Source organism: Glycine soja, chromosome 11 (genome assembly GCF_004193775.1).
Source record: "Glycine soja cultivar W05 chromosome 11, ASM419377v2, whole genome shotgun sequence".
Classification (NCBI taxonomy): domain Eukaryota; kingdom Viridiplantae; phylum Streptophyta; class Magnoliopsida; order Fabales; family Fabaceae; genus Glycine; species Glycine soja.
In genome coordinates, this window is record NC_041012.1 from 29652204 (window position 1) to 29664642 (window position 12439).

The following is a 12439-nucleotide window of genomic DNA, read 5'->3' on the forward strand; positions in this document are numbered from 1 at the left end:
TAATTTATTAACTATACAGCATTTTTAAAGATATTGTTTAAGGTTATTTTATACATATTAATAAAAATCAATAAATACATAAAAGATAATAATAATTTTATAAAATTAATATTATCATCATTAATTTATTTTTTATTTTTATAATTAATCATATCATTAATATTATAAAGAATATAAAAAAAATAATTAGTATTATATTAAAAATTAAAATACTAACTACTTTATAATACATTTTTTTACATGATCATTAGTATAAGTGGGAAAATAGTAATTATAAGAGAATTTAAAAATATTAGTACGTTATATAAAATAAAGATCTTAGATAACGAATGATGTCCATTTTTTTTCAAATTTTTTTACACCCTTTTCAACTTCTTTATTTCAATTATATTTCAAATTATTTTTTATTAGTTGGTAAACTAAGTTAACTAGACCATTTATAATAATTTACATATACTATAACTAAGTTAACTAGACCATTTTAATAACACGCCTGTATATAGACACAAATGGAATACACAATCAATGAAAATAAATAAAATTAACATTAGTAATGAAAATAAATAAAACCAACAATACTCATGAAATGAGTTCATGTACAATATCTGTATATACATGGAATATCAATATAAAATATGTACATAAACTACGCCTGATCAGTGCGCCGCCTGTGTCTACACCTAACGCATACTAGATGGTCCTGTGTCACATTCATGGCCAATCTGAGGCATTCTTCGATCACCTTATGTGTCGATGAGCCAGGCGTGACCACCCCTAGACTCAGATGGCACTCCAACCTCTCAGCAATGTCATCACAAACTTCCTGTTACACACAAAACACACTAATTACACAAATTATTATGCAAATATTGAGGTAAATGACGTAAATTATTAGTATTACTTACCACTGCATGTCTAGGCTCCTCCGTAGATGTGGATGATGCTCTAGGCTCCGGCACGTGAGGGATATCCGTCTGCGGGGCCTGAGGGACGACTCGGGGCTGCGGGGCGTGACCATGAGGCAGAGGATCTAATGCGTGGCCTGGTGTCATGAAAGGATGGGAGATGCGGAAGAACCAGTCCATGTAGTCACTGGAACACGCCCCTGGCACAACGCACACCTCACCTACTAGTACGATATGATCCTCGTAGTGCATCAACCTGTCGTGTATATCATCATACGAGACCCATGAATTGACAGGAGGAGCAGGAATGGTCTGTGTGTAGCCAAACTGCCACACGACCCTCTCCGATCGATAATAAACAGCAACAGGCCCCCAATGCAAGAGACCGAAATAGCATGATCTGACGTGGAAGTCCCGGACCTCCCGATGCTCCCCGTAAGGGATCCAACAGACATCCGAAATCCAAAGTCGGTCCAGGCGCTCCCTGTATGCCAGCGTGCGAATGCTCTTCACGGTCTTCTTTGTCGCAATCCACCTGCATGCACGCGGGGAAGCCTCGTCGTAGTCCTGATCAGCGGTGGACTCCACGACCGAGGGAAAGTGCTCGTAAATCCAGCACTACAGATGTAACATTAAAATTATAAACATTAATAATGAAAGTGTAACAAAATTTAAAGTTGAACATTGTTGAGCCTGAATGAATGAAAAACATATTTGTTACCTGCAATAGTGTGATGTAACCGCCAAGCTGTCGACTGTGGCTCATAGATGCATCGTTCAGCTGGTCGTACATATGAACCAGAGCAGCCACTCCCCAGGCATACTTCTCTGTCATACTGAGGTCACGAAGGGCCTCCAAGTAGACAACATGCACATTGGTTGCACTCTTGTTAGCAAACAAAGTGCAACCCAGAAGATGGAGAAGATATGCGCGAGCTGCAGCTGTCCAATGACCTGTCTGACATTGGCGCTCATATATATCACGTACCCATTGCAGGCGTACGTACGGTCCACGACACTGGGTTGTCTCAGCCCTGGCAGACTCTGTAGAGACCATCAATAAGTCGACCAGCATCTGAACCTCATCGTCCACGTGCAAGGGCTGAAAGGCGTGTAAGTCTCCAATCACGGGCAGATGGAGAAGCGAGGAGACGTCATCCAACGTGATGATGAGCTCTCCCACCGGGAGATGGAAACTAGACGTCTCCTGGTGCCACCGCTCCACAAACGCGGACAAAAGTCCCCGATCGCCGGTGTCTACCGAACACGCGATTAGAGGACTTAGTCCTGTACCAGCAATAAGTCCCTCAATGGTAGGGACAGGCCTGCCTAAACTATGGACCTTCCTCCCATGAGAGAATAGCTTCAATTCAGGACGCTCCTGAATTGAAGTATAAAGGAACACAAAATTTGTTAAAATTATCATTTAAAGGAAAACTAATTTCAATCATAAAGTATAATTTACAAGTAACTAAAAATAAATATTATAAATACCTCTCCCGTCCATACGCTGCAAGCAACGTGATCCGCATACAGGGTCAACATGGATGGGTCGCTCGGACCACCCGGAAATCCCTCATGCTCATCCTCAGCAGCCTTTGCGCCTATGTTCGCAGGAATGTCCTCTACAGCAACTGGTGCCTCCATCGGGTCATCCTGAACATCTGACTCAGGGATGACTGGCTCATCGACGTGATCCGCAGTCACAGTGACTCGCTGCCTCCGTGCGGATGCAGTAGGCCGTCGACGCTGTGGAGCATCATCGGAATCATCACGATCTCCTCTTCCCACACCTCTGCCAGTGACTTGATCTAACGCACGACCTAATCCTCTAGTCCTAACCATGATCTGCAAATGAGTACCGCAAAATCCATCACTCATTTCTTTCTTTCAAATTTTATGCGTGAGTCTCACAAAGCCATCAAAGTCAGATGACAAATGAAAATGATTAAAATCATTGAAAGCATTGAAATCATTGACTAAATCAATAAGCACACACACTTGTGTGTTCGAAATCATTGAACGAAGATGGAATATCCAACTTCATCACCTATTACATGTGGTTGTCCAGTTTTCGAATGCAGAGTTCAATCACAATCCTCAGAAGCAATTTGATAGTGAGATTATAAGGGAATTATGTACATGCATCAATAAGTTGAAAGCATGGTTAAGTGAGTGATTAAAATCATTGAAAGCATGGTTAGGCCACTTTAGGATTTTAGAAATTTTCTCATATGTTGACTAAATCAATAAGCACACACACTTGTGCGTTCGAAATCATTGAGCGAAGATAGAATATCCAACTTCATCACCTATTACATGTGGTTGTCCAGTTTTCGAATGCAGAGTTCAATCACAATTGAATTTATCTTATTATTTTCAGTAGTTAGTATCTGTGATAGACATGCTATTTTGTATCTGATGTTGCTTCACATTGAATTTATCTTAATATTTTCAGTAGTTAGTAAGAAATTGGAAACATGTGTCTATGATAATTGTGAAAACATCCAAATTTGATATCAATCTCTATCACAATCGTAGTTACATTGTTGACCATAAACAACGGGAGATGGAGCTAGTGCTAAGAAATAAGAGAGTGAGATACATATATATATAGTTAAGGAAACGATTTTTTAGGAATTTGGGCAAAGTGAAAGAGTATTTATGCTTTGTTCTAAGCTGAGATTTTGATGTGATTAAAGAAAGCACACCAAGCATGAGATTGAACACTGTTACTGGCTCGACTCATGTTGGCTTGGCTAGTGACTTTTACATAGTAGATTCCCATAGCTAAAAGCACAGGCAAAGCAACATCAGTGATAATGCCAGCTACACCCCCACCTCCTATTTGTTTCCCACCTTTTTGCGTTGTTGAAGCTTTGTTTTCATATATTTGAGTGGCATCCACTTGAGCTACTAGAGGCAGTGGTGAACATTTGGATGCAACACACGGGTCTTTGTTCTCAGGCTTTTGAGCATTGGGATGAAAGAAGTCATATGCTGTTGGTGGAAAAGCTACAGGGCTCTCGTAAACAAGCCCGTGAGGTGCCCTTTCTTGGCCTCTGGCAATAGAGAGAAGTGCTAAAGAAATGAGGAAGAGGAAGGACAAGCCAATGGGACTCATGGTTGTCTCTTTGGTTTTGCGTAAATGACTTGGAAGCAGAAAAGGAGGTAGCTTTTGGATAAAACTTGTAGGTGATTGCACTGGCTTTTATATGTGTTGAGGTTTTGAAGAAGTGGTTGTTCCTTGGACAGATGAGGAAGAGGGGACATAATTGTGGATTTTGCTTTCAACGGACCCCAATCCCAACATTGAAGCCTTTGCAATTCCCAAATTGCCCATGGTTATATGTTAATTAAGTACATCAATGGTTGCACAATGACACCCCTTTAAAGATTGTATTCATTGGTGCAGCAGTGGCATTACTGTTATAAAAGTTCTTATAACAACACAAGCTTATTGCTTTATTTTATTATCTTAGAGGTGGCTCTAAGAAAAAATGATGCTTGTACTTGAGGAATAATGATGCTGATGCCTTTTTGGGGGAGTAGTAGGGAGGGTTAGCTCGCAAAAAATTTAAGTAGGGAAGGCTCATTAATTTCATCTCACAATAAGAAAAAAATCAACTTCAACTAAGATTTCTAAGAAAATTATGTCACCAATGGTTTGTCCTATAATCGAAAGTAGTCACATAACCAAAAGGACCACACAGGCAATCGACAAAATAATACTTATACTTGAGTAAGAACTAGAGTACTTATTTTTTTCATGGTTGTGCTCAAGTGTCTTACTCTAATGCATACAATACTTGGTAAGCAATAAGCAGGGACTAGTGGATAAAATCATTAATTTCCATCCTTACACAATTAGAGCATTAATCATCCACCTTGAGAGACAAGGAGAAATATGCATATGTGCATAGTATTAAAGCTTTATTTGTAGTGCATTCAATTGTCAACATAAATGAAGTGTCTATGAGGAAGTAATTTGCTTTTTTTAAAGTCAATAATCAATTCCAAATCTTTCTTATAATTATTTCTTAGTTATTTATCTCAATGTTAAAGATTATATTGAGAAAAGGAATAGGTTTGAGCATAAAAGATTGCATGACTTCGTAACCAACCCTTAAGCAAACTGTGACATCCTGGAAATTTCTACCCGGAATTTTGTAAGCGTTATATTTTAAATAATTATATATATATATATATGTATTATTCAGTGTATATATGTATACTCCTGGTAGATGTATGTACATTGGGAGAAAGATACGCGGGTTAGGCTAATTAACGAAGAGTAATCCATAACTGGACAGTTATAGATTAATTCTCAATTAATTAGTCTAAAAATTATCGTTTTGCGTGCAACTAAAAATTTAACAAAACCAACCTCTAAACCACACTCAGGGTCTCATTCTGAGCGTTTTGATATATATATATTGCCTACTTTCGAAAACGGGTCTTGACGGGTGCAGAGAAACGCGAGGAACTGGAACCAGAGAAGTGGCACGCAAATCAAGGCAAGATTTTAGCATTCAAAAGGTCAAAATTTTTCTCTCCTTGTGGCTGAGTATGAAGTCACATCAAGAGAAAAAGTGGGCCCCTTTTTGCTCCACTCAAAATGAGACATGTGGCATAACTTTTAGGAAAAAGGAAAGAGAAAATCCTTTTAAAATAAAAGCCACGTTCTCTCTCTTCACTCAACAGAAATTCAGAAAGCTTTTCCTCACCTTCTCACGTTGCTTTTCTCTTCTTCTTCCTCTCCATTGAAGCCTCCATTAAAGCTCCAAACTTTGCTCACCATTTCTACTCCAAATTGCACTAGGAAGCCATTTTCGGAGTCGTGAAGCGCACCTCTACGTTGTGGGACTTTGAATTTCAGGTTTGGGTAGACTTCTTCTCACATGAATTTCGTGGGTATTGGGTTTTTGGGAGATATGATGGGTAGTTCTACTAGGTTTATGCCTTATGGTAGTTATTTGTGAAGGAATTTGTTGAAAGCATGCTAAACTTGACATGTTTGATGTGAGCCAAATTTACCCATTCTGTTTTAGGGTTTTATGATGATGCTTTGTGATGTTTGTGTGCTGAAATTGTTGGTAGAAATCTGGTAGAGATGATGGGGAGAGTTAACCTAGGGTTAAATGTGAGAATGGTAGTGATGTGAGTGGAAAAGTGTGAGATTTTGAGGGTTTGAAAAGCTAAATTTGGGGTTAGTGGTAATTGGAGGCTAAAGTGAGTTAATCCTAGTTTAAAATGTCAATTAGGACTTTTGGGAAAGCTTGGGTAGAGCAAATGAGAACAATGAGTGACAAAGGTGAAAACAAGAGTCACTTCTAGGGTAAATTGGGTGTTGAGGGGTCAAATTTTGAATCGGTGGAGTTTTCGCCGTAAAACCAGTTTGCGCAAGTTTAAATTAATGTTATAGACTTGTTTGAGATGAGAGTTTACTCCAAAATTACCCCATTCTCATTTTCACTTCTCAAACCTTGAAAATTCACTCAATTAATGGGTTTTGGATACCTAGATTTGGATTTACCTTGACCTGAAGCTTGTTTTTGATTTAAATACGATTTATACATGATTTAGGACTTGTAGGATCTAATTTGAGCAAAATTGGATGTGGGCAAGAAGGATTTCGAAATCTGCCCTATTATGCAGAAAATTGTTGTTGAATTGTGCAGCAGAATTTTTGTTCTTTTGCAGAAAATGCTTGTGCATTGCTGGTTATGGGAAAGGTAGGTCATATTAGGTTCTGGACATTTTCTAGCAGATCCCAACGGTCAAAATGTAGAATTATGTACTAGGAACCTCCAGTAAAATTTTCAAGTCGATCCAACGGTTAATGAATCGGAACGAAGAGAATGTTACTGGGGTATTTGAGTAAGGAAAGCTGTAATATGTGAATGTGTTTTGGGCAGAGTTTTCTGCCTCTACCCTATTTTCTTGGTTTAGGGTAGTTCATGATATTTGGAAATTGAATTGCATGGATATTGTGGAAGCTTGGAGGGGTTGATGGGGACCCGGTGCTGAGAGGAACTGGGATAAGGGCTACGTAGGAGTACGTGAGCTCAGTTCAAGGTGGGCAACTGGGGATGGTGGGTTCATGTTTGATTTGTGGATGTGGAAGAGTTGATTTGCACCATCGCCCGATCGCCACCTAGTACCACATATGACGGGTGCCCCATAATCCAACAAGCTTGATGTGAGAAAGCGTGGAAGAGTCAGTCTTCCTACTTTTGTTGGTTGACCACAGAGTGGTACCTGGAGATATGTCGCGGGGGTCAGGAGACCTTGGGGATGTCAGGTGGGGTGCTATTGCCCAAAACCAAGCTTGACCAATCCCGACCCAACCCGGGCATAGTCAGTCAGTGAGAACCTGTGATGTACCTAAATAGGCGAGCTCCTGGCAGTCAACCAATAAAAGAACAAAGACCACAAAGCAAGGAGGCTTGTGTGGTGGCTGGCCAGCTATGAATCTTGAGTGGTATCGGGAATTTGGCCTCTGGTAATCGATTACCAAGGGTGTGTAATCGATTACAAGGCTTAAAAAATGGAGACAGGAAGTTAAGATGGCCTCTGGTAATCGATTACCAAGGGTGTGTAATCGATTACAAGGCTTAAAAATGGAGACAGGATGTTAAGGCGGCCTCTGGTAATCGATTACCAATGCTGTGTAATCGATTACACAGAGTAATAGGGCACTGGTAATCGATTACCAGTTATGTGTAATCGATTACACAATGTAAATTGTAGGCTTCCATGTGCAGAAGCTATGTAACTCGAGTTTGGACACTGGTAATCGATTACATACTTTGGTAATCGATTACCAGAGAGGAAATCCCTTGAGAGAGACCTTTTGACTATACATAGCGGTTATGGGATGCATTGTATTGTTTCCTGTAGTTAGATTTCTTGTGAAAGAGTCTACCTTCTTCCTTTTATTTCTTGTAGATCGCGATGGCAGCGCAGTTAATCCATGATCGCGTGGTGATGGAGTGCCTAGAGGAAGTTTGGGAGACCCTCGAAGGCAATGAGAGGTGCCGATTCCGTGGCACGATTCGACTCACCGCTACTTCATTGGTACATCCAGAGGTACCCGCACGCACACTTCAGCAGCCTGTGGAGTGGATACTACCTACACCTACTCCATATCGACTAGTGGAGCCAGTTCATGTGATAGAAGTGTCATCCTCTAAAGAGGATCCTGAGGAAGACCTAGAGGAGTTACCTCCTGAGCCTGCTGTGGATGCTCTTGACTTACCTGAGGATGATGAAGACCCACTCCTTGATGTTGATTTTCCAGAGGATATCATGTCAGCATCTGAGGCAGACTATACAGAGGAGAGCGGCCCTGGAGGGACAGCGAGTAGTGAGGGCTCTTCATCATAGCAGACGGCTCCTTAGACTAGGTTTACATACTTTTTGTGGGTGGGCGTATCTAGTTCAGACTGCTAGGTTTACTCTTTTGATTTTTGGGTGGGTAGACCTATTGTATAGAAATTTTGATGATTGTATATATGTGGCTGAAGCCACCACAGTTGATACCTTTGCTCTGGATGTCACTATGTATTTTGAAAACTCCCATATTTTGGACAGTTTTAGATGATGAATGTAATTATGTTTAATCTTGTTATTTAAAAAGGAAGTGTTAACAAACTTTATTAAAAAGAGTTTATCGACCGCATTTTATTATTTTCACGTGACGACCTAAAATGATGGCTGATATATTTTTCTTTTTGAAAGAGCAAAATAGTTTAGAGGTTATGAGTGATTGGAAAGAAATGACTCTGAATAGAGTTGTGAACTAGCCATTCAGGACTCTATAGTCATAATTTTCCTTCTGAATTTAATTACTATGAAAAAGAGAAAGAAAGAAAAAGAAAAAGAAAAATAAAAAAAATTTCCCATGGTTTCTGTTATTTAAATTATTACTATTAAACCAGCCATTATTTAGGGACGCCACACAAACCATAAGGATGAAGTTGATGCAATTAACCCTTAAGCTCTCTCTAGTTGTGATTTTTATCTTTGTAATAATAAGACTAATTTTAGTAGCAATATATGGTTTGGAATATTTGGATAATTTCTGACAAGCACTAGGTATCTTTTGGAATTTTTTAAATGAAGAAAATTGTCAACATCTCAATATAATCATAATTCATGCTAATCAATATATACTATTTTGATAATTCCCTGAAAGAGGATACATCTATATATAATCATAATTCATGCTAATCAATCTAATTCATCCCTGAAAGAGGATACAATTTGTAAAATGAAGCTGTGACTATTTATGGATCAAGTGATCCGTAAGCTCCTCCAAGCTTCCCTACTCCGACATCAATGGCGGAAAGGACAGTGGTGCTTACCTCGACGGTCGACGCTGACGATGCTCCCTCGATGGTAGACGGTGGTTCGTGGCTCCTCTTCACGGCAACAAGGTAGCGCGAGGAAGAATCAAAAATGGCTGCTCGTGCTTCGTCCTTCGTGGCTGAGGAAGAAGAAGAAGAATCAAACGGAGAAGAAGAAGAAGGTATCACGAGGAAGAAGAAGAATGGCTCTGGGAAAGAATCAAATGCTTTGAGGGAGAAGAAGAATCAAATGTTGTGCGAGGAAGAAGAAAAGAAACTGCAACGGAAATGAGAGAGAGAGTAGCGGGAGAGAGAGAGTCAAGCGTTTTTTTTAAAAAATAACCCAGTGGCATAAAGGGCTTTTCATCTCAAGTGCTGGGTGCACCTAGCAGCACTCTCCTTCTTTTGGGTCTTGTATTGTGGCCATTTTAGGTTTGTAGGGTATTAAGGGTACCCTACCCTACAAGTTAAGGGTACCCTAGTAGTATAGGGTTTTAGCCTTACATTTCAGGGAATTTTGAGTTGTCTTTGTAGTAGGGATTTTTTTTGTATTTTCATGTATGTTGGAATGAGAGTGAGCTTAGATATTGGAGGGGTGTGAGTAACCCCCATCTAGCTTCTCAAGGAAGTTTTCTTCCTTTAGCTTCCCAAGGAAGCTACCTTCCTTGCTTCTCAAGGAAGCTTTCCATTATATTTTCATGTATTTTGACATGGGGGTGAACTTAGCTATTGGAGGGGTGTGAGTAGCCCCCCTCTCTTGGTGGTGAAGCTTCTCTTTCCATGGCTTATTCTCTAGTGGATGAGGCCTCATCTCACCTCTTATTCTTTATCTTCTGCTGTAACTCCATGGCTGAAAATCACCATTGAAGGACCTTATTGAAGCTCAAAGATCCAGCCTCTATAGAGGCTTCTCAAGCAAGCTTCCATTAGTTATGAGAAGTTGCAATAGATCTTGGAAACCTAAAAGTACAACTATATCAGAATCAAAAGACTTAACAACCATGATCATAGCTACACTTTTTGGCAATCTAAGAGAGTATGAGCTAGAGCTTGGGAGACTAAAGATAATAGAAGAATTTGATAAGAAGAATGGATTGGCCTAGAAGACAAGCACCGCACATCATGAAGCTAGTGATGAAGACCTTTTCTATGACCTAGATAATTAAAATTTGAATCTACTTGTCAAAAAATTCTCCAAGTTCATGAAGAAAAAAAGGAAGAGACAGAGGGAACTTCCAAAAGAAGAGCACCAATAAAAATGGTCCAACGTTAACCACCTACACATGTTTTAAGTGTGGGAAGCAAGGTCACATAAAGATGGACTATCCAACATACCTCAAGAAACAACAAGGAGGTGATAAGAAGCCATTTAAAAATAGAAGAGCATACATAGCAGAGGATGGCAATGATGAGCTCTTCAAGTAACTCAACTAAGGAGGAAGGAAATTTGTATCTCATGGCCGATATTGATGAAGATGAGACCAAAAGTATTGTAAGTGACTCTTTTTCCGAATCCAACACAAACTATGACAATTTACTATATGCATTCAAAGAGTTACATGAAGAGTCACAAAGATTCATCTTTGTGAACAAGACTCTAGAATGCCAAGTTAGATGACATATTGAGAAATTTACCCCTTTACAAAAGAAAGTACTTGGTTTAAGAAAAGAGAAAATTGATTTAGAAAAATCTATTGAGGAATCCATTTGTAAATGTAAATCTAGCAATATTTCTTCCAGCTCAAATTGTGAAAATTGCAAGAAACTTCATTGCAAAATTGAGTATCTTGAAAAGACACTTCTGAAGTTCACAAGTGGAAGAGCAAAAGTTAGATGCCTTGTTGAGTTCTCAAAAGTGTGTCATGGGTAAGGCTGGACTTGGTTTTGGTATAAAGAGAAAACAAAAAGCTTAGAAGAATTTATTTAACTTCTCTACACCCTCCACTTCACCTTTCATTTCATGTTACTATTGCATGTATAAAGGTCATAGATCTTCATCATGTTTCATCAAAAGATATGGTGTCCCGAGTGGGAAGTACAATTGGGTTCCTAAAGAAAGACAAAAGTTTACTAACCTAAAGGACCTAACATGAATTGGGTACCTCAATATTCTCTCTAAATTTGTTTTGTAGGTATGCCTTAAAGACCAACAATCAATATGGTATTTGGATAGAAGTTTCTCAAGGCATATGATTGGAGACAAATTTAAGTTTCTCTCTAACAGAAAACAAGAAGGTTTTGTTACCTATGGTGACAATGACAAATGGAGGATTCTAGGTTGGTAATGTAGGTAATTCACAAACTACTTGTATTGAAAATGTCCTATATGCGGTATGTCTAAAGCACAATTTGCTTAGTATAATTCAATTGTGTGATAAAGGCTTTGATATTTCCTTCACTTCAAGTTTCTGTATGATTTTTAATCTTTTAAATGACATGAAGTTGATAGGAAATAGACTTGATAATATCTACATGCTAGATCTAGAAAAAGCATCCATTAGTGAATCGACATGCTTGTTGAGTAAGAATGATGATGCATGGCTTTGGCATAGACCTTTTGCATATATTCATATGAATCTGTACATATTGCTTTTGATGAAATGTGTGACTGATAATTGTTATGCATGCTTGTTTTTGTTACTAAAATTACATAGCAATAATCTCACTTCTTCTCTTTTAATGCTTCGTTTTATCCAAAAAGATAAGAATGAGGGTTCTTTTGGATTTTTAGATTATGAAAGTTAATGTTAGTGAAATTTATAGTTTTATATGTGTTTTGTAGAATTTTGGTACAACAACAATGGACTGGAAGATGTTTGAAGTATTGAAGTAGCTCGTTTAGCACGCTTGTGTGTGCTAAGCATGAGAAGAGGGAGGTTGATAGGAAACAAAAGACAATTGTTGTTGGCAAGGGATTTGAGGATGACCCTAATGTTGTTAGTATGAAACTAGTTAAATTCAATCAAGAACGGGCTCTTGTAGCACTTGTAAAGATAATAATTTTAGATGAACTTCCTTTTAAATTTGTTGAAAATAAAGGGTTTAGGAAGTTTATGGAAAAGGCTTAACCATATTTTAAAATTCCTTCTGATGTGACTATTGCTAGATGTTGCATTCAAGTGTTTAATAATGAAAAAGAGAAGTTAAAATATGTGTAGTATGCAAATAAACAGTTGGTTTCAC

The 12439-nt window shown here is 38.6% G+C and overlaps 2 protein-coding genes across 2 annotated transcripts; both read right to left on the reverse strand.

Annotated features, from left to right (window-relative positions):
• Nucleotides 1-646: 646 nt before the first annotated feature.
• Nucleotides 647-2786, reverse strand: LOC114373148 (protein MAIN-LIKE 1-like). Its single transcript, XM_028330684.1, has 4 exons — nucleotides 2400-2786; nucleotides 1627-2286; nucleotides 906-1523; nucleotides 647-823 (listed from the first exon to the last, which is right to left on the reverse strand). The coding sequence occupies exons 1-4, from the start codon at nucleotides 2784-2786 to the stop codon at nucleotides 647-649; spliced, it is 1842 nt and encodes a 613-aa protein (XP_028186485.1).
• Nucleotides 2787-3466: 680 nt separating this feature from the next.
• On the reverse strand, nucleotides 3467-4082 carry LOC114373966. Its single transcript, XM_028331544.1, has one exon. The coding sequence runs from the start codon at nucleotides 4027-4029 to the stop codon at nucleotides 3580-3582; it is 450 nt and encodes a 149-aa protein (XP_028187345.1). The 5' UTR covers nucleotides 4030-4082; the 3' UTR covers nucleotides 3467-3579.
• Nucleotides 4083-12439: the final 8357 nt, after the last annotated feature.